Source organism: Coccinella septempunctata, chromosome 5 (assembly GCF_907165205.1).
Source record: "Coccinella septempunctata chromosome 5, icCocSept1.1, whole genome shotgun sequence".
In the NCBI taxonomy this organism is placed as follows: Eukaryota; Metazoa; Arthropoda; class Insecta; order Coleoptera; family Coccinellidae; genus Coccinella; species Coccinella septempunctata.
Window position 1 is genome coordinate 4,337,661 of NC_058193.1, and position 27,529 is coordinate 4,365,189.

The 27,529-nt window shown below is 41.8% G+C and overlaps 1 protein-coding gene across 3 annotated transcripts in view; it reads left to right on the top strand.

Annotated features, from left to right (window-relative positions):
* Window positions 1–27,529, top strand: part of LOC123313066 (UNC93-like protein) — a 270,739-nt gene that overhangs the window by 195,546 nt on the left and 47,664 nt on the right. For all 3 annotated transcript variants that reach the window (XM_044897761.1, XM_044897760.1, XM_044897762.1), the window contains one exon: window positions 26,983–27,247. In XM_044897761.1, coding sequence (XP_044753696.1) covers window positions 26,983–27,247 — 265 coding nt within the window. The remainder of the gene's footprint in view (window positions 1–26,982; window positions 27,248–27,529) is intronic.

Below are 27,529 nucleotides of genomic sequence, written 5' to 3' on the forward strand. Positions count from 1 at the left end.
TATGTGTCTCCTTCCTTTAATGCTTTAATTTCTGCACCTTCCTTGAGTTTGAACGTACCATCTTCTATTTTCCCTCTCGTTATGTTAAGCAGTCGACATTTTTCTAGAGAGAATCCTTCCACCATTTTCAGCATCAGTTGCATTTGTTTTTGGTAGATGCGAAGAGTTTCAAATCGTCCATGTAAAGGAGATGATTCAGTTTCATCATAGTTCTACTGCCGCTCTTGATGGAAAATCCGTAGGTCGTAGAATTCAATCTATGAGACAAGGGATTTAGGGTCATGCAGAACCACAGAGGGCTCAGCGAGTCTCCTTGGAAAATTCCGCGTCTTATTGGAATAGATCCTGTTGTAATGGAGCAATCTGCTGCTTTCATTTGAAGACTAGTACGCCAGGTTGACATGGCGTTTTTCAGGAACTTAACAATATTGGGATCCACCTTGTAAATCTTCAAGATCGTCAAGAGCCATTCGTGAGGTATAGAATCGAATGCTTTTCTGTAGTCTATGTACGCAGCGTAAAGATTCCTTCGCTTGGAGAACGCTTGATTGCAAATAACTGAATCTTTTATTAGTTGTTCTGTGCACCCTAGGCTGTCTTTGGTGCATCCTTTCTGTTGCATGGCGATGATGTTGTTCCTTTCGCAATGGTTGTGAATACGGTTTGAAATGCACGATGTGATTAATTTGTACATCGTTAGAAGACATGTGATTGGTCGGTACTTGGATGGGTCTTCTGCATTCCTTTGGTCTTTAGGTAACAGGTATGTTGTGCCATGTGTAAGAAATACTGGCATTCTTCAGGAATTATTATTATTATTATTATTATTTTTTTTTTTTCTTCGTGTGAGGGGAAAACCCTTTATGGGCGCCCAGAGGGTCCGCACTCTAGGTAGTGTGAGACTCAGAGATCTTGTTTGGCTACTCACTAAAAACCCCTCACACTTTCGACGGAGAAGTTCTTCGTCCGGCCCTTGCAGCGTCCCTTAACAAAAGAGATGAGCTGCAAGTGGCATCTAGAGTTCATGGGATCTGATGATATGCACCGCCTTCTGCATTCTGTGCGCTAGTGTCTCGGCCCAAGATCTGCAATTCTTCCACGTAGTTGGCTCTCATTCCTCCGAGACATCCTATGATCAGTACAACCATCCTGACTTTATGACCCGGGTACATAGTTCCAAGCTCGAAAACAAGATCTTTGTATTTTTGCCTTTTCTGCTCTTCCTTCATCACCATGTTGTTTTTCTGCAGGGGATGAGAATTCCACGACGAACAATTCCTTCAGCTCTTTGTCCAAAAGAAGTGTGTCTGGCTTTATTGCATTGATCTGCCGTGTTGTTGAGACAGGATAGTTCCAGTATATTCGAGCTTTCTCGTTCTGGACCACCGCTTCAATCTCCAGAGGCACATATGGTAGCACCGGTTCTTTGTCTATCTCATATGCCGCCCTCAGATTGAAGTAGAGAACTCGGAGTGCCGCGTTGTGTCTCTCTATATACCCCGATGGAGCATGGACTCTGCAGGCGGAAAGAATGTGCATAATCGTTTCTTGTTGACTATGATACGCTCTGCACGTTGTTGGGGTGTCCATTTTCATGATGTTCTTTTTATACCATCTGGTATTTATTACTCCATCCTGACACGCCATCACAAATCCCTCCGTCTGTGACTTAAGGCTAGCCGACTTTAGAAAGGCGAAAGACAATTCTTCCGACAGATCTTGGTCTTTTAAACTCCTGAAAAATATGGAGTGCAGGCTCTTACTCATATGATGTTCGAGTAATGTATTCGACTGACACTTCCGGATCAGTCTTGCTAGCCTTCTTTGGTCCGCTTGAGTGATCGGTGCTCCAGCACGCTCAGGATCGATCGACACGCCGGTTATACCGAGCTTCTCCAAGGCTCTCTGTGCAACTCGGAATTGGAAGGCTCCGTGGTTCGCGAGTTCATGCTGAGCTACAAACTTCAGAAGCGGATCTTCACTTCTTAGGACCCTTACTGCTGTTTCCAATGTTTGTTGATAGTGTTGATATTCCAAACATTGCAATCCTCTACCCCCCTGGCTTCGGGGAAGGTATATCCTCTGAATCGAGCTATTTGGGTGAAGGCTACGATTCATGTTCATCGTTTTTCTTGTTGACCTATCAAGATCGAGGAGTTCGTTCACCGTCCAGTTTACCACCCCGAAAGAGTAGGTAAGTATCGGGATGGCTAGCATATTTGTAGCTGATACTTTGTTCTTTCCTGACAGCTGTGATTTCCAGATGTCTCTCAGCTTCTTCTTGTAGATGGCTGATAAGGCGTCCTTTATCTGGGTTGTCTCCAGTACTCCCCTCTGTTTCATCCCGAGAAACTTAAAAGTTTCTCCGTCTTCCAGACGTCGAAAAGTCATTCCATCTTCCAGTTGGATATCTTCTCCTGGATCATCAACTCTTCCCCTGCGGAGATGAAAAACAGCACACTTGTCCAAACCAAATGACATTCCCATTGCAGAGGTGTAGTCGGAAACGATATTCAATAGTTGCTGTAGTGCGGTCCTGGAGGGAGCGTAGAGTTTCAAGTCGTCCACGTACATAAGATGGGAGATCAGGTGGTTCCTTCTGCCTGGTGGACCGGCCTTGTATCCTATTTTGCTTGCCCTCAGCTCAATTGATAGTGGCATGAGTGTTATGCAGAATAATAACGGGCTTAGCGAATCTCCCTGGAACACTCCTCTTCTGTACCTCACCTTTCCCGTATAAACGGTTCGTCCCTCTGCTCGGATGGCAAACTTCGTTTTCCACAACGCAATGATGCTTTCTATCGCATGGATGATGTTTGGGTGGACTTTCAGCATTTTTAATAGCCGTATGATCAGGTCGTGCGGCGAGGTGTCAAATGCTTTCGCGTAGTCTAACCATGATGTATGTAGGTCGCGCTTGTAATGTCTGGCGTCTAGGCATACGCTCTTGTCGATCAGCAAGTTGTCCTTGCATCCTTGCACTCCTTTCTTTGCTCCCCTCTGTTCGTAGATACTGTCCCATACTGGTCCAATAACCCTCAGAATTCGATTCTGAATAACACTTGTGAGTATCTTGTACAGTGTATTGAGGCAAGTGATTGGGCGATAGTTCTTGGGTTGCCCTAAGTCCCCTGATTTTGGTATCAGCACTGTCCTACCCTCCACCAACCATGAAGGAATGGGCTCACGGCGAATCAGCATTCCGCTGAATAATCTTGCCAGGTGTTTATGTGTAGCCGGAAAGCTCTTCCACCAGTAGTTCTGAATACCGTCTGGTCCGGGTGCTGTGAAATCATTCTTGTTCTTAAGGGCTTGTCTAATATCTTCGGCTGATATTTCAGAAAGTTCGTCGTTCTGCTGAAGGGTTTGATCACACATCTGCTGAATCTGGAAAGTGCTGGAGTATCCCTGGTTTTTTCTGGTTGTTCGTACAGGCTTTTTCAAAACTCTTCGACGTCCTGAGGTGATGGTGGGTTTTGCACCTCTTGCTGTTGAGGTTGAAATAATTTCGATGGTTCCGCGGTGAAGGTGTTGTTATCTTCGATCCATCTTTTTCTCCTTATCAATTTCTTTCGTGCTGCTGCTAGTGATCTTATTTTATCTACAGCTTTCTGCTTCAGTAGATGGACTGTGGGCAAGTTAACGGTACCATGTATAGCACGAAGCTTCTCAATCATCTCTCTCATTCTCTTGCTCGGTTTAGTTTTTCCTTTCAGAACATCTATGACACATTGGTACCAAGATGCTTGCTGCCTCATTGATTTTATTTTGATGTCAAGTCGATTTAGCCTTTTCCTATGCTTATTATTATTATTCGCAGCTGTACTTTTCGGTGGACATAGTAGATAAGCGGCTGCTCTCACTGCAGCCTCCACCTCATCCAGTGAACAGGTCTCTTTAAGATGATCTTGAATGATGCTATTCAAAACGGCTAGATCTTCAGCCTTGTGTCTTGATTTTATCCGGGTGGGTTTGATCAGTGGGTCTCCAACGGCAGCCTCAAATGCCTCTTTTGTATTGTCGATTAACTCTGATGAATCTCTCACTGTCCTTGGCCTTTGTTGCTGTCGGTCTGGAGCATCTGTCACCTGCTCTCCAGCTAGTTCTATCTCTGGAACTTCTCTCACTTGTTCCGTTCTTGGCCTTGCTTCCAGGGCTACAGCTTCACTTCTGTGAGTCATCGCTTGGTGTTGTTGGTCTGGAGCATCTGTCACCTGCTCTTCAGCGCGTTCTATATCTGAAACATCTCTCACATGTTCCGTTATTGGCCTGTTGGAGCATGTACCAGTCCTGGTTCGGCCCGCGATATCACTCAAAAGGGCTACAGCTTGTTCTTGAGTTATGTCAACCGTCAATTGCTGATGTTGGCTCAAAGCATCTGTCACCTGCTCCTCAGCTTGTTGTTCCAACCTTCCTTGCTCTCGAGACCGCTGCAAGATTCCTCTTCTTTTGAGATGACTGATCTGATCTCTCAGGTTTTGCTGCGTCATGTAGTTGAGGTCTGGACAATTTTCGCACCACAGACCATGCAGCCTATTCATGTATCCCCTTCTGTCGGGTCCTGATCTTCTGTATAGCGCAGACAGCAGGCTATACTGCTCGGGCGTCCACTTGTGGCGTCCCCTTTGTGCTGTCCTGTTTCGGCTGCCAGTTCCGACTACGGGGTGCTCTTGCGAGCTTTGAATCCCTATGCGACCGACAACCTGAACTCTCTCCTCGTCGATGTTCTCCTCGTCTAGAGGCGTAGCTTTTTGTGTGGCAGGCGCCCGCCTTCTCAGCGTTCTGCCGTTGGTGTCCCGCATGCTGTCACGTCCAGCACCAACTCCAGACGTGCCCTGACGATCCCCAGGCAGCGACTGTTTTCCGAGGCTTAGCTGATTTCTTTCCGACATCGGCTGAGAGTGACCGGGGTCCGCGGGATTGTCACACCCGTATACTACTAAGTAGTACCCCCGTGCGGGTTTATTATTATTATTTTTTTTTTTCCTTCGTGTGAGGGGAAAACCCTTTATGGGCGCCCAGAGGGTCCGCACTCTAGGTAGTGTGAGACACCGAGATCTTGTTTGGCTACTCACTAAAAACCCCTCACACTTTCGACGGAGAAGTTTTTCGTATGGCCCTTGCAGCGTCCCTTAACAAAAGAGATGAGCTGCAAGTGGCATCTAGAGTTCATGGGATCTGATGATATGCAGTGACCCAAGCAACACCGCCTTCTGCATTCTGTGCGCTAGTATCTCGGCCCAAGATCTGCAGGCCGGAATAATCTTATTATTATTTTTTTTTTTTTTTTTTTCCTTCGTGTGAGGGGAAAACCCTTTATGGGCGCCCAGAGGGTCCGCACTCTAGGTAGTGTGAGACTCCGAGATCTTGTTTGGCTACTCACTAAAAACCCCTCACACTTTCCACGGAGAAGTTCTTCGTCCAGCCCTTGCAGCGTCCCTTAACAAAAGAGATGAGCTGCAAGTGGCATCTAGAGTTCATGGGATCTGATGACATGCAGTGACCCAAGCAACACCGCCTTCTGCATTCTGTGCGCTAGTGTCTCGGCCCAAGATCTGCAGGCCGGAATAATCTTCAATTCTTCCACGTAGTTGGCTCTCATTCCTCCGAGACATCCTATGATCAGTACAACCATCCTGACTTTATGACCCGGGTACATAGTTCCAAGCTCGAAAACAAGATCTTTGTATTTTTGCCTTTTCTGCTCTTCCTTCATCACTATGTTGTTTTCTGCAGGGGATGAGAATTCCACGACGAACAATTCCTTCAGCTCTTTGTCTAAAAGAAGTATGTCTGGCTTTATTGCATTGATCTGCCGTGTTGTTGAGACAGGGTAGTTCCAGTATATTCGAGCTTTCTCGTTCTGGACCACCGCTTCAATCTCCAGAGGCACATATGGTAGCACCGGTTCTTTGTCTATCTCATATGCCGCCCTCAGATGGAAGTAGAGAACTCGGAGTGCCGCGTTGTGTCTCTCTATATACCCCGATGGAGCATGGACTCTGCCGTCGGAAAGAATGTGCATAATCGTTTCTTGTTGACTATGACACGCTCTGCACGTTGTTGGGGTGTCCATTTTCATGATGTTCTTTTTATACCATCTGGTATTTATTACTCCATCCTGACACGCCTTCACAAATCCCTCCGTCTCTGACTTAAGGCTAGCCGACTTTAGAAACGCGAAAGATAATTCTTCCGACAGGTCTTGGTCTTTTAAACTCCTGAAAAATATGGAGTGCAGGCTCTTACTCATATGATGTTCGAGTAATGTATTCGACTGAGACTTCCGGATCAGTCTTGCTAGCCTTCTTTGGTCCGCTTGAGTGATCGGTGCTCCAGCACGCTCAGGATAGATCGACACGCCGGTTATACCGAGCTTCTCCAAGGCTCTCTGTCCAGCTCGGAATAGGAAGGCTCCGTGGTTCGCGAGTTCATGCTGAGCTACAAACTTCAGAAGCGGATCTTCACTTCTTAGGACCCTTACTGCTGTTTCCAATGTTTGTTGATAGTGTTGGTATTCCAAACATTGCAATCCTCTACCCCCCTGGCTTCGGGGAAGGTATATCCTCTGAATCGAGCTATTTGGGTGAAGGCTACGATTCATGTTCATCGTTTTTCTTGTTGACCTATCAAGATCGAGGAGTTCGTTCACCGTCCAGTTTACCACCCCGAAAGAGTAGGTAAGTATCGGGATGGCTAGCATATTTGTAGCTGATACTTTGTTCTTTCCTGACAGCTGTGATTTCCAGATGTCTCTCAGCTTCTTCTTGTAGCTGGCTGATAAGGCGTCCTTTATCTGGGTTGTCTCCAGTACTCCCCTCTGTTTCATCACGAGAAACTTGTAAGTTTCTCCGTCTTCCAGACGTCGAAAAGTCATTCCATCTTCCAGTTGGATATCTTCTCCTGGATCATCAACCCTTCCCCTGCGGAGATGAAAAACAGCACACTTGTCCAAGCCAAATGACATTTCCATTGCAGAGGTGTAGTCGGAAACGATATTCAATAGTTGCTGTAGTGCGGTCCTGGAGGGAGCGTAGAGTTTCAAGTCGTCCACGTACATAAGGTGGGAGATCAGGTGGTTCCTTCTGCCTGGTGGACCGGCCTTGTATCCTATTTTGCTTGCCCTCAGCTCAATTGATAGTGGCATGAGTGTTATGCAGAATAATAACGGGCTTAGCGAATCTCCCTGGAACACTCCTCTTCTGTACCTCACCCATCCCGTATAAACGGTTCGTCCCTCTGCTCGGATGGCAAACTTCGTTTTCCACAACTCAATGATGGCTTCTATCGCATGGATGATGTTAGGGTGGACTTTCAGCATTTTTAAAAGCCGTATGATCAGGTCGTGCGGCGAGGTGTCAAATGCTTTCGCGTAGTCTAACCATGATGTATGTAGGTCGCGCTTGTAATGTCTGGCGTCTAGGCATACGCTCTTGTCGATCAGCAAGTTGTCCTTGCATCCTTGCACTCCTTTCTTTGCTCCCCTCTGTTCGTAGATACTGTCCCATACTGGTCCAATAACCCTCAGAATTCGATTCTGAATAACACTTGTGAGTATCTTGTACAGTGTATTGAGGCAAGTGATTGGGCGATAGTTCTTGGGTTGCCCTAAGTCCCCTGATTTTGGTATCAGCACTGTCCTACCCTCCACCAACCATGAAGGAATGGGCTCACGGCGAATCAGCATTCCGCTGAATAATCTTGCCAGGTGTTTATGTGTAGCCGGAAAGCTCTTCCACCAGTAGTTCTGAATACCGTCTGGTCCGGGTGCTGTGAAATCATTCTTGTTCTTAAGGGCTTGTGTAATATCTTCGGCTGATATTTCAGAAAGTTCGTCGTTCTGCTGTAGGGTTTGATCACACATCTGCTGGAATCTGGGAAGTGCTGGAGTATCCCTGGTTTTTGCTGGTTGTTCGTATAGGCTTCTCCAAAACTCTTCGACGTCCTGAGGTGATGGTGGGTTTTGCACCTCTTGCTGTTGAGGTTGAAATAATTTCGATGGTTCCGCGGTGAAGGTGTTGTTATCTTCGATCCATCTTTTTCTCCTAATCAATTTCTTTCGAGCTGCTGCAAGTGATCTTATTTTATCTACAGCTTTCTGCTTCAGTAGATGGACTGTGGGCAAGTTAACGGTACCATGTGTAGCACGAAGCTCCTCAATCATCTCCTTCATTCTCTTGCTCGACTTAGTTTTTCCTTTCAGAACATCTATGACACTTTGGTACCAAGATGCTTGCTGCCTTATTGATTTTATTTTGATGTCAAGTCGATTTAGCCTTTTCCTAAGCTTATTATTATTATTCGCAGCTGTACTTTTCGGTGGACATAGTAGATAAGCGGCTGCTCTCACTGCAGCCTCCACCTCTTCCAGTGAGCAGGTCTCGTTAAGATGATCTTGAATGATGCTATTCAAAATGGCTAGATCTTCAGCCTTGTGTCTGGATTTTATCCGGGTGGGTTTGATCAGTGGGTCTCTAACGGCAGCCTCAAATGCCTCTTTCGTATTGTCGATTAACTCTGATGAATCTCTCACTGTCCTTGGCCTTTGTTGCTGTCGGTCTGGAGCATCTGTCACCTGCTCTCCAGCTAGTTCTATCTCTGGAACTTCTCTCACTTGTTCCGTTCTTGGCCTTGCTTCTAGGGCTACAGCTTCACCTCTGTGAGTCATCGCTTGGTGTTGTTGGCCTGGAGCATCTGTCACCTGCTCTTCAGGGCGTTCTATATCTGGAACATCTCTCACATGTTCCGTTATTGGCCTGTTGGAGCGTGTACCAGTCCTGGTTCGGCCCGCGATATCACTCAAAATAGCTACAGCTTGTTCTTGAGTTATGTCAACCGTCAATTGCTGATGTTGGCTCAAAGCATCTGTCACCTGCTCCTCACCTTGTTGTTCCAACCTTCCTTGCTCTCGAGACCGCTGCAAGATTCCTCTTCTTTTGAGATGACTGATCTGATCTCTCAGGTTTTGCTGCGTCATGTAGTTGAGGTCTGGACAATTTTCGCACCACAGACCATGCAGCCTATTCATGTATCCCCTTCTGTCGGGTCCTGATCTTCTGTATAGCGCAGACAGCAGGCTATGCTGCTCGGGCGTCCACTTGTGGCGTCCCCTTTGTGCTGTCCTGTTTCGGCTGCCGGTTCCGACTACGGGGTGCTCTTGCGAGCTTTGAATCCCTATGCGACCGACAACCTGAACTCTCTCCTCGTCGATGTCCTCCTCGTCTAGAGGCGTAGCTTTTTGTGTGGCAGGCGCCCGCCTTCTTAGCGTTCTGCCGTTGGTGTCCCGCATGCTGTCACGTCCAGCACCAACTCCAGACGTGCCCTGACGATCCCCAGGCAGCGACTGTTTTCCGAGGCTTAGCTGATTTCTTTCCGGCTGAGAGTGACCGGGGTCCGCGGGATTGTCACACCCGTATACTACTAAGTAGTACCCCCGTGCGGGGTTATTATTATTATTATTATTATGACTTTAGCCTTGCGGCTTTCACACTCCTCTCCAGAGGAAAATTCACTTATCCCAGATATCTCAGATATCAAAAGTATTAAGCTCTGTTGGAGCCCTTTCCAGGTTTTCGGGCTCGTGGTGGTGGTCGGGTCCGGGTCGCTCCTCGGCTCCCTGTTGAAGGTTGGATTCCTGCTCCGCCCGCACTTCCTGTCGGAGCAGACGGTGTTTCTCTGCATTCCCCATGTACTTGCGTACAGTTCTCGCCGTTCCGAGCAGTACCGCCTTCTGCACTATTCTATAGATATTTTCGTCCAACTGAAGTTTCCTCAAGTTTTCCAGTAGTTTCTTCGGTATCAGGCAGTGGGGATGGTCTTGATATCTTTCAGCTTCCACTGTCTTCTGGTTTGTTCCTCGAGATCTCTGTATTTTGTAATTTTTTCAGTGTACCTATCTAGAAGATTGTTATTATTTGGAATCGCCACATCGATGAATAGTGCTCTGTCCTCATCCTTATTGAGCAATATGAGGTCTGGTCTATTGTGGGTTATTTTCCGGTCTGTGAGAACCGTGCGATCCCAGTAGAGCTTGTGATGTTCATTTTCCAACACAGCATCCGGATGGTAATTGTAATAGGGAACCTTTTTCGAACTTAGAAGTTGGTGTTTTAGTGCCAAATCTTTGTGAAGAATCTTGGCAACGGCATCATGTCTATTTTTGTACTCCGTGCCCCCGAATTTCTGACATCCCCCGGTGATGTGCTGGATAGTTTCATGTGTCGCACAGCCATAACGACAGCTATCGTCCGCCACTGAGGCATCCTTGGCGATATATTTCATGTAATTTCTTGTTGGAATCACCTGATCCTGGATGGCGAGCATGAAGCCCTCTGTCTCAGGAAACAACCTTCCGGAAGTCAACCAGTAGTTCGACGCAGATATGTCGACGTAATCATGGTTGACCTCGTTCTGGTGCCTCCCATGCAAAGGTTTACCAATCAGTTTCTGCATTTTACTTTCTGCAGAGTGTTCGACGGTTTCCAAGTGATCCTGTTGTAGCTTTAAGGGTGTAGAACTATCAGTAACACAAACTACTCGATGGAGTTCTGACGAAGCAGCCTTGCTCGGGAAATATTTTCGACGTCCTTCAATTTCCTGGGACATACGGTTGGACAAATCAACAATTCCTCTACCCCCAAGATGTCGTGGCAGCTCTGTCCGTTCTATTGAGCTTTTGGGGTGATGTTTATTGTGTTTAGTCAGCATCGTCCTTATTTTTCTCTGTAATGCTGCTAAATCGGAGGTCGTGCAAGAGATGATACCAAATGAAAAGCTCAGCGCCGAGCAAGCGTAAGTGTTAATCGCTTTTATCAGATTCTTGCTGTTAAGACCAGTTCTCATTATCCTTCCCAATCTTCGGGTGAACTCCTCCGTTAATTCTTTCTTCATCTGGGTCTGATTGATTTATTATTATTATTATTATTATTTGAAAATCATCTTCAGGGCTCCAAAATAAATGACAAACTTTATAGTAAAGACAAGTAAAAATTGTTCTGTGAAATGCTTGAAATTAAAAAAGATGCGAATTCTGTTAACAAGAGAAGCGACATTGATAACTTGAATACTTCCCATTTTGATCTCATACAGAGAATACAAGATTTATAACATCCACAGATTTGTATTGTTCGTGTTCACTTGAAATTACTTACATATCATTTCGTTTTTCTTATTTGATAATTATCAGATGATTAACACTGAATGTCATCCGTCCAGTATTTTATTATATTTATTTCGTACAAGTTAGTCAACCGCATATGATGTCGTTTATTGTTTCATCCTCCTTGTTTTTAATTTTCGAATTGACAATAGAGACCAACTGGCAATGTGAGTAGCTTCTAATTGTTATTTGTATAAAATGTGATAATTTCAAAGATATTTTTGATCATATTTATTACTTTGCTAGTCTGATTAATGTTCTTATTCAATAATTGTTATATGTATCCTGTTTCGAGACTTCTATTCTCTATTTCTTTGAATTTTTACTTGTTTTCACTATAAAGTTTGTCATTTATTCTAAAGCCTGAAGATGATTTTAAAATAAAATCGAAACGTCGACATTTTGTCTAATTGAGTTTCTGAAATTTCAATTCATTCAGAAAAAGAAACGGTTACCGAATGAATTGCCTCGAAACCATCCTGAAATTTATATTTCAAACAACTGTTAACCAAATGGTCAATAGTTTCTTCTTTTGTGCCACACTCGCATGTAGGATACTCAACAGCATTCAATTTGAGGAGAATGCTATTTCAACCACCATGGTTAGTCCTAAGTCGATTCAGTGTATAAAGTGGGCAAAATACGTTGTCTACTGAAGGGATCACTAGAACTATAAGGGCTAGAAGAAAACGGATGACACATTCTCAGCTATTTTCAATAATGCTGAACTACTCGCTTGTTTCTACTCGTACTCGAAAATCATAATGATATTCTACAGGCACTTTTTCATGGGTAATTCGAACATGATGATGATTTATAAAATTTTTTGATCTGGCCAATTTTAAGATTTCCATTATTTTTAAAATGTATACTATAGTTGAAATTTCTTTTTGCTGAAATTTTTTTGCGAAGTTCAGGAATGAATCTTATGCAACCATTCACCTAAATATTTCATGAGAAAAAATATCTACTTTTTTCTGCTTTCTCTTTCACCATTGAATAATAAATAAAAAGGTAGGCGTGAAACACCAGATACATCGGACAATTTTCTAGAACGAACGGTCGGATCCATTGCTACATGACCTGAGACAGACACGTCCCTCACTTGGTCTCTTTCATGCACCGCCTTTTCGTTTCCGACTTAAAATGAGCGCTGTGCGGATCCGAATAAAATACTTTCAATGGAACTAAATGGAGCAGCGCATTTCAAAAATACGACGGGAATTAAATTCCGACCGATGCGTGCCCTGACAACCGATCCCGACATGTGCGATACCAATCGGAGATTGCCGCGTCTCTACCTACAGCTAGTCTCTACCTACAGCAACTAATTTGTTTTATGGGTAGTCATACGAATAAGCAGGGCAAAAACATGAGTTTTCACGAGAACTTTGGGTACGAAATAATAGCTTTGTTCGTAGAGTGGTTCTTAACGGTTGTGAACTGTACAGAGCAAGCGCAATTCCATTTTAGGGTAGCGAAAATCCAATTACGCTTGCTCTGTACAGTTCATAACGGTTGTGAACCACTCTACGAACAAGCCTTATAATTTAGTTTGAATTGTATAATTTCAGTTCAAGAAACTATAGCAATCTTCAAAGGGAAATATGGCGGATGGAAAATTCATTCATTCTATTTCAAAATATTGAATGAACCACTATGTTCAAGACTTTTCTTTCAAATTATTGCTTTTAAACACTTTACTTCAGTAGTGGCTACTCTTATGGATTCCAATTAAAGAACTGAGTAAGAGAACATATTCTCCAAATCCTATTTTTTTTTGTGTAGCAGGGGGAAAATCTGTAAGACAGACGAACACACCCTCTCCTGAGGGGGAACAAGTGTGACGATTCTCACTCTCCTGAGCTCGAGACCCTCTAAATACCCTTAACTGCTTCTTTATAGGTTTCAGGCATTTTGCCTATTAACCAGAGACTCTTATGGTTTCTGGACTCTCACACGATCATAGTCGTGTTGATAGTTGTACGCTGTCTATATCTTTTATAGGTTAAGCTCTTCTTTGCTTACATTTAAATCCTTAACTGATCTCTCGGTCTTCGGTGGTAGGTTCTTGACCTTCTAGCTTCTTCTGTTGGATCGTAGTCGACTAATATTCGTTAACTCTCTGTTAATTTTTTGTTGGAATTCAGTCATCCTTCGGTGAACTTGGGGGGTTTGTGGGACGATCCTAATTCCTCGCTCTGCTATAGTTAATGCCGTTTTGCGTTCGAAATTGACGTCCATTCTGACGTTCCTCTAAGTGTAACTGGGGAGACCTTCTCTCTTTTCTCCTCCACTGGAGTGCCCAGCCTCTGTGAGACTAGAGGTGTCACGACTCTCTTCTTATCGAGCTCTCCATTTGACGAAGTGCTGTCTTTTCTCACTCTTTTGGCGGGTGGGGAAATTTTTGCTTTTGAACCGGTAAGGTCACTTCCCGGACATTTTTGGACACGTCATGTTTGAGTGCTTTGGAGGAAATACTTTCCTTATTTCCCTCCTGCAACTCGAGCCTCTCCCTGAGATTTTTAATCTCAGCCACTAAGCTAGATACGCATCTATCAGCTCATTCACCCTCGCTTTTAAACTTGCGTTCTCCTCTCTCAAAATATCGTGTTCGGACACGAATTAGCGATTTATAACGCGTCTTCTTCCATAACAGAATCGCAGTCCGAATGGTCAGACATTAATAATTAATAATTACCATACTACTCAAAGCAATTGAAAATAATAATTTTCAAGACAAAAAAGTAAAATATATCTCATGCATAAAAACAACACGACTCAGCAAAAATTTTCTACGCTATAAGAAAAATCAGGAAACAGATACGAAAAATAAACTCACCTGATGCTTTCTGCAGAACCAACGATCTAGACTTGGACTCTGTCAGATGAACATCAACTTTGAAAATTTTAACGAATTAAAATTCCGATAACACATACATGTATAGAACCTACAAAAACTTCACAGACGGAATCAAAAGTTCTGTAGCTTTGCTAGTGGGTACTTTTACTTCGACTTTCTCTCCAACTTTCACTTTTACAGCACTATGAATAGGTATGCTCTTGTCAAGATCTCACTCGACACTATCGCTGTTAAAGGCTGTACTCGTCTCTCCGAATCCATTCCTTTTTCCACGTACTTATATATCATGAATCCATATTCGTCAACGCCTCCTTCGTTTTTCGAAAATATGCTTCTCCCAGAACAATCGCTATTTCCTATTCTTCCGGTGATTCCGATAGGATATGTGCGATACTTTCATCAAAATTCCGACCCTGCCCTCCGTGCCGACTGTCCGATGCCGATGTATGTGTGCTTTACCTCCCTCCGAACAGTGGCAACAAATTTGGCAACCAGTTGCACAACGTAAGTGGCGGATACATTTCTATCGTTAAATAAAGTCGATGTCGTTCTCACACTTACTTTATTTCTATAAAATAACTAGCTGACCCGGCAAACGTTGTTTTGCCATATAAATAATTTCCTAGTAATTTCTAGTGTAGACAAAAAATAGCTTACTTATTGTAAGTATGTATGTATGTTAGAATGTGTATATTGTATGTATGTAAGAATGTGGTATATGCGTGAAATAAGCATGGAGCGCTGTGAACGATGAGGGAATATAAAAATAACAAAAGGCAAACATTATTTTTAAGTTATTATAATTTATACTTTAAAATTATATATCATTAATTAAACAATTACGACAGTAACACTTTAAACAATATCAATCTCTTAATGCGTGAACAATATTTTTTGTTAGTCCATCTAGCATTCGTTCGTTCGTTCGTGCTGTTTACTGGGTCAGAGGTGACACCTGTAGAGATCTGGCGGGGATAACTAATTAAATGATGATTGATCAGTTTTCGACCGGAGAGGAAAAATGATTAAATTACTAAAATGGCTATTAAAAAATAAGGGTTGATCGTAGAAGGGTGAAAATTGAGGATTGTATGTATTTTTGTATGTTGTATCATAAAAAAATAGAAATTAAAAATTTTGTCTAAAAAATAAAAAAAAAATTTAGGGGTGGACTACCCCTAACATTTAGGAGGATGAAAAATAGATGTTGGCCGATTCTCATAGATACCGGATAAGCACAAAAAATTTCATCAAAATCGGTCAAGCCGTTTCGGAGGAGTATGGCAACGAAAACTGTGACACGAGAATTTTATATATTAGATTTTATCATTTCCACCATCTCTTCTACGGAATACACCAGTTTAATTTTACTAAAAATTTACTCACCTGTAACGTTCTTGAAAGTTCATGATGGACTGGGGTAAATCGAAAACATAGACGGTGTAATTTTTAGAACAAATTTCGGAAAATCGAGGTGTTAAGTTTTCGTTGGATCACCATGTACAAATTTATTGCACTGCACTGCCTAATTTTATGATAGATACGCCAATGCGCGCTAGTGTGACGATACTTGAAACATAAATACAAAGAATTGAAAATAAACATTTTTTGTAGGCCAAAGACTGAAGTGACAGAGCCGGAACTAGGATTCTGGCGCCTGTGGCGAATTCTCATAATGCGCCCCTAAGAAATTATATTTCTTATGTTGATTTGTATTTATCTTTCATAATTAATACAAATAAAATCAAAATAAAAGGGATACAAAATAACAATAACATGCATTCAAAATGAACTATAATTTGACTTTTCTTGCTTTGGTATAGTTGCTCATTATCGTCAATCGCCATTGAGCTAGTTGGCTCGGACATTTCTATCACATCAATTTTCAAAGCGAATAAATAGGAAGTTCATTAACTCATTACTGCTTTGGTGTCACTTCAGACACAAAAGTACCTATATGTGTATAATCATACTACAGAAAATGCATTCTCAGCACTACAACGGCATGTATTTATGTACCAAGCATAACCGCATCAACATGTAATGAAAAAAATAAACTTGCAATGCATCGTCGCATACCTGATAGAAGATGGGTAAAATACAACATTATGCGTTTCACGCATAATTCTTCATATCTTTATATCTATTTCATTTACAATAAGTGGTTGAAAATTATTCTCTGGCTAAGAAAATATTCTCAAAACATTAACCTACTTCGGTTTCAACGTGGGTTCAAATATACCAGCCAATTATTCAAAATGAAATTCCTGAATGAACTGTTCCTTGTATTCGACCTTATAATCCTTTGACTTAATTGCTATTCTGCTGGCATATAAACGATACGAAAATAATTTCATATCTGAACTCTCTTCTACATTTCAAACCTTCATACGTGATGATATTTCATATATTCGGAATTAAAAATTTAATGCAGCACCACCGTGTTGACAATCCTATGTTAACTGATAGTGATCGGTTTTATTGCATTGATGAAATACTTTAAGGCTCATTCTCAAATTTTAAACAGTATATTGTCGAACGAAAGCAGTCATCCGTAGATAAATTTTGTGGTGTGGCATGCGAGACTAATCCTATAGACAAAGAAACCTGGCTCTGATGGCACGATAGTTGCCATCAGTTGGAATTATTATTATATGTATATGTTACGGCTGAATATAGGTGTGAGCATAAACTTAAGATTAGCCGGCTAGACTCAGGTTTATATTAGAGGATCGGCGATAAAATATTTATCTGTGTCAGAGAATTTCATATTTGCCGGCTAATGTGCACATTACCATTGAGTATTAATACTCAATGACATTACCCAACGGAACGGCTAAAAATGTATTCGATGGACACGGTGGTGTCTTTTGAATGGTCGGATGGGAGAAGACGAAAGTATGCGGCCAAGTTTTTGTGTCAATTTTTAGAACTGAAATATACAAAATAGCATCGAATGCTATTGTAACGAGGTTTTGTTTGTAACGATTTGTTTGGGTTTTCAATTGAATATGCAATGAGTTATTTTGATCTGCTAAGGCGATCAATGCTATTCAAATCGAGTCTTAAATTTTTTAAATGAGTTCACATACAGAAGTTAGATATACGGTTTTCCACAGGACAATAGGAACTTATAGTCAATCATCCTGTGAAAAACCAGAATATGACCTCACAAGGAAATGAAATATATTTTCCATTCAATAACTGAGTTTATGGAAAAATTTTCTACCAAATAGAAACCATAGTTTCTAATGTTGCAATTTCTTTTCAACCAATACTTTGGCAAAAACAACAACAAAAAAACATGAATATGAAAATAGTTAAAAACACTTTTTCTAGCTGATTTTGTTAAAAATTTCTTCCCAAGTCATTGAACATACGGATTCCAAAATACGGCCTGTCGCCACCCTTGACGAATCATCCCGGAGGATTCGAATGCAATCAGCGTAAAGCTTATCAGCCAAATAGTCCGGTTAGCTACAAACAAGATTGGGTACTGCTACTTATATTTCTCCAGAATTTGACCTTTGGTATTTTGATGAATAAGTTTGCTGCGTCATTTTTGCCTTCATTCTCTCCTTTTGCTTATTCAATTTCCTTGCAAATTATGATTAACAACAAGGTGAAAGATAACTATTAACTCTGGTTGTCCCTTGCACTCAAAATAGCACGTTCGTCTCGAATTTTGTCATGAGGCGTTTAGATTTTTAGATTCGCTAATAAGATTACGTTGAGATGTAGTGGAAACAAATATATGTTCATTCATGTATGATTATATTACTATTTCTTCAAATTTTTTTAATTTCCGGAAATTTGCACTCCTCAAGCCTCGCTAATACTTTTCTTCATTTATATCAGCTTCTACATTTTTAGCCGAGAAGAATGTGGTTACAGTTAAGTTTAGCCGGCTAAAGATAGAAGAAACTAACATTAGCAAATACCCGAAGCTAAACCTAATTTTAGCCGGCTAATCTTAAGTTTATGTTCACAACTATCTTTAGCCGTAACATATACAAGGTGGAGTATCTTAAATGGCCCACCAAACTAATTCCTTGCGAAGGGCCTTGATGAAAAATGTTTTGAATGTAAGTTTATTACCCTTCAGAGGGACACCGAATGCAAATATTTAATCGGAAATTGGGAATATACATTTTATTTTGCAGTGTCTTATCCTTCGAGATAAACTAAGATCATTTCGTCTCCTTCGATTTTTCAATAAAATAAATCGTTGTGGAGATATGGAATATTTTATGCTCGAAATGGTTATGATAAAAATCTTTAACATACAAACTACTAGACATATCTGATGAAGTGAGTATTCATTGAGAGATAAATAGCAAATCAGAAGTATATTTTTTGATTGACAGATGCAAACAAAAATTTAAGTCATAGCACAATTTACCTAATTAAATATACTAAAGTTTCCCATGATTAGCAATGAACAGTTTTAGCCTCCGTTGAGAGCTTCGGACGGTTTATAAAAGCACATGCTTTGGCATGCGCCTGTAAGAATTCATTATTCGTTTCATCATATCTTCTGTAGTTGTAGTACAGAGTTCAGATAATTTCATCTGTTAACTCATAAATGAATATTCATTCATTGTTATATCCCGTTACCGGGAATAAATCTACAAAACTCGAAAAAAAATTAAAAATTAAAGGTGAATTCGCCATAAAGAGCTATTTTGGAGAGTCTTGTGTCCTGCATCCTCAGAATGTGGCCGCTCCATCTGAGTCGGGCCCTCGTTAATTGAGTCTCAATTGTTGTACAACTCGCGCGTTGCAAGACTTCTGCATTCAAAACTTTGTGGAACCATCTGATGTGCATTATTTGTCTTAGATGACGTTGTTGCGTTTGTTCAAGCTGTTTAATATGTCGCCGGTAGCGCGTCCAGCTTTCGCTTCCGTAAATCGTTGAAAGGTCGACTGCTTTTTGAACAGCTGTCTTGGTCTTCAGATTGAAGTCGTGATTTTGAAACACTCTGACCTTTAGCTCCCAGAATGCCCGTGGTGCCGAATTGATACGGTTGGGTATTTCCGTGTCTAGGTTTTCTCTTGTATTTATGAAGCTTCCCAGGTATTTGAACTGCTCGACCTCTTCTAGAGTTTCATTCTCCAGGCTGATTTGTGTTTGAGGGCTATCTGGCGGACTTACCAGGATTTTGGTTTTGTCGATATTAAGTCTAAGGCCCAAAGTTTCGTAAATACGTCTATAGGTATCCAGCATAATCTGTAGCGATAAGTGCGCAGTCGTCTGCATATTGAAGTTCCGTGACAAACTTTGAACGGGTTTTTGCTCCGAGGCGCTTCAGGTTGAATAGGCCTCCATCAAATCTGAATCTTATTCCAACACCTCTTACAGGCATACTCATGTCAGCAATTATCGAGACAGCTATGGCGAAAGTATTGAACAGTATAGGCGCTAACACGCAGCTTTGTTTTATTTCAGAGTTGGTTAAGAAACGGTCGGTTGTGGAGCCATTATGCTGTATTCTAACGGTGTTATTGGTATGAAGGCTTTCACACACTGCTAAGAATTTTTCGGGTACTCCAAGGCGTCCCATGATTTTCCACAGCGCTGTCCGATTCACCGAGTCGAAGGCCTTACTTAAATCGATGTTGGCTGTATAGATCCTTGTTGTTGTTCACGAGCCTTCTCTTGCAGCTGTCGCAGTGTGAAAATTATTATTATTTTATTATTATTATTATTACATATAAATGAAGGCTGAGGACTAAGTCCTATATAAGCCTCAAACTAAAGAAATCAATAAGCCGACTGAGTGCATGCAGAGAAAAAAAAGAAAAAAAACAATTAATATATGCGTGGAAACAAATTAACCAAATAAGCAACTGTCTATTTTGTTTTTAAAACAATTCACTGAGTCAGAATTCACTACATCACCAGGTAAGCCATTCCATGTCTCGAATATACGGTTGAACAAAAAATATTGTCTCTGTCTTGTGGCAAACTTCTCCTTTTTCAATTTGAAAGTGTGACCTCTCAACCTCGGATCATTGTTGAAGATGAGAAGTTCTCTAAGATTAGCATAATTATACTTGGCTATACGGAAAGATATGATAAGGTCCCCACGGAGTCGACGTTGGTCAAAAGCTATCAGTTGTGCCATCCTCAGTCTTTCGGGATAGGTTGGCCGCACTTCACCAAAAGTCATACGCGTGGCTCGACGCTGAACACTTTCCAACAAGTTCCTGTCGCGCACCAAGACCGGACACCACACTGAACCTGCATACTCCATAATTGGACGAACGTAGGTTTTGTACAGTTTTATCGAACTTGAATATGATAAGTGAGAGAACGTTTTGCGGATGAGGTAGATCAGCGTATTCGCGCTTGCATGTGGATATTATGTGTTCGGACCAAGTTAGGTCAGCGTTAATAGTCACTCCCAAGTCCACATGTGAGGACACTATGCGTAACGGTTGACCGTTTATTGTGTACGTGCGGAGTGGATTGTTCTTTCCTTGGTGAAGTACAACGCATTTGTCGACGTTAAGAGGTATCAGCCATTCCGCACACCACTGACTAATCGAGTCTAGGTCTTCTTGAAGGAATTGATGCTCGACTATGGCATTTCCATACAGTTTAGTATCATCGGCATAAAACGACTTGCGGGACTTTATATGAAGCGCAAGGTCACTTGCATAAACAACGAAGAGGAGTGGGCCAAGAATAGACCCCTGGGGAACCCCACTTGTGACTTGTCTGTCCGAAGAAAAAGAATGACCCACTTTGACAGTGAAAGTCCTGTCTGTCAAGTAATCTTGAATCCATAGGCTTAGTTGGCCCCGGATACCGAATGTGTCGAGTTTATGCATTAGCCTACGCACTGGGACCCTGTCGAAGGCCTTGGCAAAGTCAAGATAAACGATGTCTGTCGGTATTTTTTTATCGTAAGCAATCGTCCAATCGTTCAGGCACTGTAGAAGATTGCTGGTGGTGGACTTACCTTTGACGAAACCATGTTGCTCCGACGGAATGATTGCGTGTTTTGTTAGAAATTTTGACATATCTTCCACAATTATTGATTCCATTACTTTGGAAGGTACGGAAAGAAGACTAATGGGCCTGTAGTTGATTGGATTGAGTTTATCACCTTTTTTGAAAACAGCAGTGACAGAGGCCCTCTTCCAGGCCCGTGGGATTTGCGATTTTGCGAAAGAGACAGACATGATTGTTGACAATGGAGAGCAGAGAACTTCGGAAAATTTGTTGAGAAAAAAGGAGCTCACTCCATCCAAACCAGGAGATGAGTTTGATTTAATATTCGACAAATGATTTTTAATCTTTTCCGAAGTAAACGTCACATGGCTCAAACTATCACGCAGTCGTTCTGCCTTAATCCGCGGCAGTTGACCATCTGAAGGCTCAACTGTAAAGGAGCTTGTGAAAGAGTCAGCCAAAACTTCAGCCGACTCAGTGTCTGTAGAGCACAGGGAACCGTCAGGTTTTCGCAGCAGCGGAACGCTTACTTTGGTATTCAGGTTGGATCGTATGAACTTGTATAGTTTTTTACTGTTTTCAGAGTTTGCGATAGATTCCTCAAACTCACGACGTGAGGACTTTAGTGCTGATACCAGATGTTTAGAAAAATTTCGATGAGCTTGATGATCCTCTGGGGCTCTTGATCTTTTGTATCTCTTCCAAAGCCTTTTTTTATGATGTATGAGTGACATTATTTCGGTGTTTATCCATGGTTTAAGAGGATTTTTTCGGCACAATTTGCTCCGGGAGTTCTTGTCAATAGATGCAGTTACGGTCGAGTAAAATCTGTCCCAGAGGAGGTTAGGTCCACCGTACCTCGATTTGGTCGAAAGCCGCACTGGGATTCAGGTAAAAGCTTGTCTAAGAGTGGAATCAGATGATTAGCCATAATCTTCGAGAGAATTTTGCCGGCCACGCTAAGCAACGATATGCCCCTGTATTTGTTGCAATTTGATGTATCGCCTTTGTTCTAAAGCGTCTCTGAAGTCTAGTGGCACATCTCCTTTGTTCCCAGATCTTGCGGAATAGTGATAGGAGACTATTGACAGTGTCTTCATCCAGGGCTTTGAATATGTCCGCTGAAACGCCGTCTAGACTAGGTGACTCATCATTTTTCATATTTTTTATGGCACTTATAATTTCCGACATTGAAGTATCGTCATCAAGCGAAGTCATCGGACTATACGCGGGGAGCTGGTCTAAAATGGATAAATCCGAGTCGTTATTTTGATTAAGGACCTGTGAGTAATGCTCTTTCCATCTTTCGAGGATTTTTCTATCATCAGTTAGAATAGCTCCATGAGCATCTCTTATAGGAAAGCTAGCTTTTCTGCTTGGACCGTAAACAGTTTTAATAGCTTCGGAGAAACGCCTGTAGTCATGGTTATCGACGTTATCAGCTATCCTTGCTTTTTCTTATTTCTTGACGGACGATTTTATGTTAATAAAACTTTTTTGGGCTGCAACATCGCCAGGCTTGTTAATTGCGGTTTTCATCGCTTTGTGTTTTGCGTCCAAAAGGGGTGCGATATGAGTTTCGCTGTCGGCAAACCAGTCTGGGGATTTTCGGGAGCGTTGTGTGCCCAGTATTTCTTTCGCTGTATTTGTAAGAGATGACTTGAAGCGGAGCCAATGACACTCAATGTCCTCGTTATAATCCGGTGGTGTTAGGCTATCTTTGACGGCAGCTGTGAATCTTTCCCTTGTAGAAGGGTTTTGTAGTTTGGAGCTTTGAAGTCGCTCTCTTAGATTCTTTGGCTTGCGTTGGTATTTTGAGAGCATTGAGATTTTCATTCTTGAGATTACCAGCCTATGATCAGTCCAGCACTCCAGATCTGCTCTGGGTTAAGTGACCAACACCTCTCTCATATCTTTTCTTCTCGCGATCACATAGTCGAGGGTATGCCAATGCCCTGAGTGCGGGTAGCGCCAGGTCCTCCTGGAATTGGGTCTCGTAATAAAATAGGTGTTCGTTATCCACAGATTGTATTCTGCACAAAGAGGCAGCAGACGTTCTCCGTTCGAATTAATGCTGTCTGCCGTGTTTCCCTAGTATTCCCGTCCACAGTTCTGAGTCTTGACATCCTCCCACTCTGGCGTTGAAGTCTCCAAGGAGAATAATTCGTTCCCGTTTTGGGATTTCACTCAATGTAGCAATGAGTGTTTCGTAGAAAGTGTCCTTAAAGTTGTCAGAGGAGTTCAAATGGGGTGTGTATACTGCAATGATGTTCACAAACGTGTTATTCGCTGCAGGAAAGTGTAGGGTCATTAAACGTTCTGAGATACCAACTGGATTTTCGGTTAGTTTGTCGGCCAGGTCGTTTCTAATGTCATAGCCTACGCCATGTTGTCTGATTTCGTCTTCCGGCAAGCCTTTCCAGAAAAAAGTAAACGCTTGTTCTACCAAGCTACTTTCGACCGAAAAGCGTGTCTCGCTAAAGGCAACTGAAGGATACAGGGAAAAAAACACTGATGTCAATTTTTGTCCGAAAATGAGTTTTACACACAATTCAATTCAGAATGTAAAGTAGTATATTATAGTATATTAAAACGGGCATGAAACTTGCTCAGTAATACGTTAAATCGCTTCCGAAGATTTACCGTACAGAGAAAGAACTAACGATGTCGATCAATATATGGAAGAAAAATCTCTAAGACATTTCATGTAATGCACTCAGTTTATGTATAATATTATTAATAATGAGGATAAATTCAGATGCATACCACTCGACGATATGAATATCGACAAGTGTTACGATCTGAATTGAGCTAGCCAATTTGCCATCGTCAAGGCCCCAAATGGAGTACGTTCCACCAAAGAAAAGCAGATGCTGACCATGGTTTCGGCCTCATTTGGCCTCATCAGAGCAACATAGCATTTTTCCACGGTGGAGAACGTTTGGAATTGATGAAACTTTATTCAATGTTGTCATGTTCTACCGGGTATTATTTACCCAGAGCGCCATCCAACATGAAAGGTATCCGATTCAATCCCCTCCAGATAGAAACCAAGACGAAGACAATAGCATATGTCCCATATTTTCCCTAATTCAGTACGCCAATTCGCCTTTGCGAACGTCGGACGCATGATGAATTGAGAAGTCCGGGACGCGCTCAGGTCGCGGCAGAGTACGATGCCAGCGGTACAATAATGAAGAGTGATATCGCCTTTACGGCACTGAATAAATTAATGAGGATAAATTCAGATGGATACCACCCGACGATTTGAATATCGACAAATGTTACGATCTTAATTGAGCTAGCCAATTTGCCATCGTCAAGGCCGCAAATGGAGTACGTTCCACCGAAGAAAAGCAGATGCTGACCATGGTTTCGGCCTCATTTGGCCTCATCAGAGCAACATAGCATTTTTCCACGGTGGAGAACGTTTGGAATTGATGGAACTTTATTCAATGTTGTCATTTTCTACCGGGTATTATTTACCCAGAGCGCCATCCAACATGAAACGGTATCCGATTCAATCCCCTCCAGATAGAAACCAAGACAAAGACAATAGCATATGTCCCATATTTTCCCTAATTCAGTACGCCGATTCGCCTTTGCGAACTCTTCATTATTATTAATAATGTTCATTTCGAGAACAATAGTATATAATTTGTCGTATTTCAAATTATTTGAACGGATTTTGAAGTTGAAAACGCGTTATTATCAGCTATAAGGAAATTGACATCGATGGTTGTTTCCCTGTACCCTTCAACTATTGCAATGGATGTTGGTTGCAGTTTCTTATCGATTAGGGCAGTACGCCTCTCTGGTCGGTTGGCCTTGGGGTTGTAAGAGATCGGTGTCGAAAAAGGGTCGGGTTGCTTATCGAAGGCGTGATTTTCACTGGAGCGATACGATAAACGATGCGACAGGTGATTCGATAAGCAACCCAACCCTGATTCGACACGGATCTCTTATAACCGTGCAAACGCAATGGAAGCAACTAATTCAGTGCACACTGAAGCGATCGCGGTTTGGGGGACACAGCTGCCAGGTCGCTTCATCGACAGAATGGTGATTGGAAATCAAATCGGAAATAGAAGCATAGAATTTCGTAATTGAGTGACGATTAAGCGCTTGATTTGGCTATCGTATCGCTTCAGTATGCACTGGAGTGTTGCGAAGATAAAAGTTGCATCGGGCGATAAAAGATTGCTCATGTCGCATCGCTTATCGTATCGCTCCAGTGAGAACCGCGCCTTACAACCCCACGGCCGACCGACCAGAGAGGCGTACTGCCCTAATCGATAGTCTTTCTGTCGCTGAAGCGACCTGGCAGCTGTGTCCCCCAAACCGACGCGATTTCGATATTTATCGGTGTAACAATTTACATGATAACGGGGTAGTTTATCGTAGTCTCTCCGTGGCAACCTTGGGTGTACACGCCAAGCATTACCAGCAGAAAAACTTCGAGACGTCTGCCGATTGGTTTCTGTCACCAGATAGCCAGGCGAGAGAAGTCTGCGGTAAACGGGAAATCTACACGGAACACAACAGGGGTAGTACGGTATAAGTGACTGTGGTCTTTCTGTAGCAACCTTGGGTGTACACGCCAAGCATTGCCAGTAGAAAAACTTCGAGACCTCTGTCGATTGGTATCCGTCACCAGATTGCCAATGTGCAGAAACTTCCTCTTACTCCAAGTGAATAAGCATACACTATGCAGTCACACTTTTTAAATCTCTCGGACTGGGTGAACGAAATGTGCCGTCTGCGTAAGATGAGTAATGGGATTCTATAATGGGCGGCAGATCCTTGATATAAAAAAAGAAGAGCAGCCGACCAAGAACCGATGTTTGGGGCACTCCACTATATACCGGCCTGAAGGACCATTGAAATCACCAAGCCTCACCGAGAACTCACGATTTAATAGGACAGCCTCAATCCTCCTCGAGTATACCAAGTGATTCACCTCGAGCAGCAGTCCTCTGTTTAAAATGACTTAGCAAATTATAGGAAGATTACATTCATTGGAATATCTTCATCAACGGATATTCCAAATATTCAGACTCTCAAGCAGATTTGTGATTGAGAGACAGAGAGAGATTCATTGATGAATTGCATATCACTTATGCTTTCACAGGTCATTAAAAACATATGATAAAACAGTATTTCAAGTTCCTAATACATAGAAATACAAACTCATTCATATAATCGAACTAACACATACTTATAATAAATAGAAAATGGGAAATATAAAAACATCAGAAATTTTGAAATTCACTCAAAATCGGTCTCTGAAATTATCATGCCCTTGAACTCATCTACAGTGTAGAGGGTTTTCTATAGCAAGAGATCTGTTATTTTCTTCCTGAATTTCCTGATCGGCAGATTTCTCACACCAACACGAAGTTTGTTGAATAGAGTAGCAGCGCAGAAGTCCGGGCCACGCTGGTATCTGCTGAGTCTGACATATTCCTTTCTAATATTGAGCCTGTTTCTGGTGTCATGAGCGTAAAAGTCAGACATCTTCTACAAAGAGTTACAGTTGTTACTCACTGGGGGAATTCACAGTTGTTAAGTAAAAAATAAGGTTATACATTCCTATTTGATTGAAGTATATGCAAAGGGTAACAAAAGTTGTAGTTGGTACTTTTTGGTATCTGCAGTAAACTTGGAATTGCGTATGGTCAAAATTTAAAAGAATCTAAGGAAATAGGAAATATTTTTTTCCAATAAAATTGAAGTAAAGTTGTTGTGTGTTATCTTGGGATAAAGACCAGATCTTAGTGTTTTTGTACATTTATATGGATAATTTTTTTTTTGCAGTTAGATTAGTCTATCAACTGTGTGAAGGATTTTGTTCATTTATTTTACAATACTTGAAAAAGTAGCAAGTTCCAACAACAATCTCGATCAAATGAACAATTGGAATTTTCCTAGTGCAGAAAATTTATCGAATGACATAAAGAATAGATCCTAGATTGTAAAATACTTCTTAATTTCTTTCAGTGCTATCATCTGGCGAACCGGCTCCTATTCTATCGGATAATGGGACCCTTCAAAATATTACCAGTGTATTCACTGAGACTCTTTCTGAATTGGGAAGTGATGAAATATGTGGCGCCAAATTCTGCCTAGCTGAACTGAACAAAACTGCAAATCCAAACTTGCAGAAACCACAGGATTCCAAAATCAGACTTATTTCCGGCATTTATTTGGTATGCATGTTACTAGCATCACTAATAATCGGAATTGGGCTAGATTCGATGAAAAGGTAATTACTTGGTTACATGTTTTCACCTATTTTCACAGTTTTACGATGCAAGTTTCTAACTTGTGATGAATTCAGTAATATAGATCGGACAGGTATTTCACTCAATTATTTGAATTTTTTCGTTTAACGAAATGTGATAATCAAATACCTCTAATAGTCTGAGATCCCGCTGCAAAATCACTACGTTCATTACGTATTTATTTATTTATTTATTTATTTATTTACAAACAAGAATGCACACAGGTGAACAAACACCCAAAACAGCATTCACTGAGCCTTTAC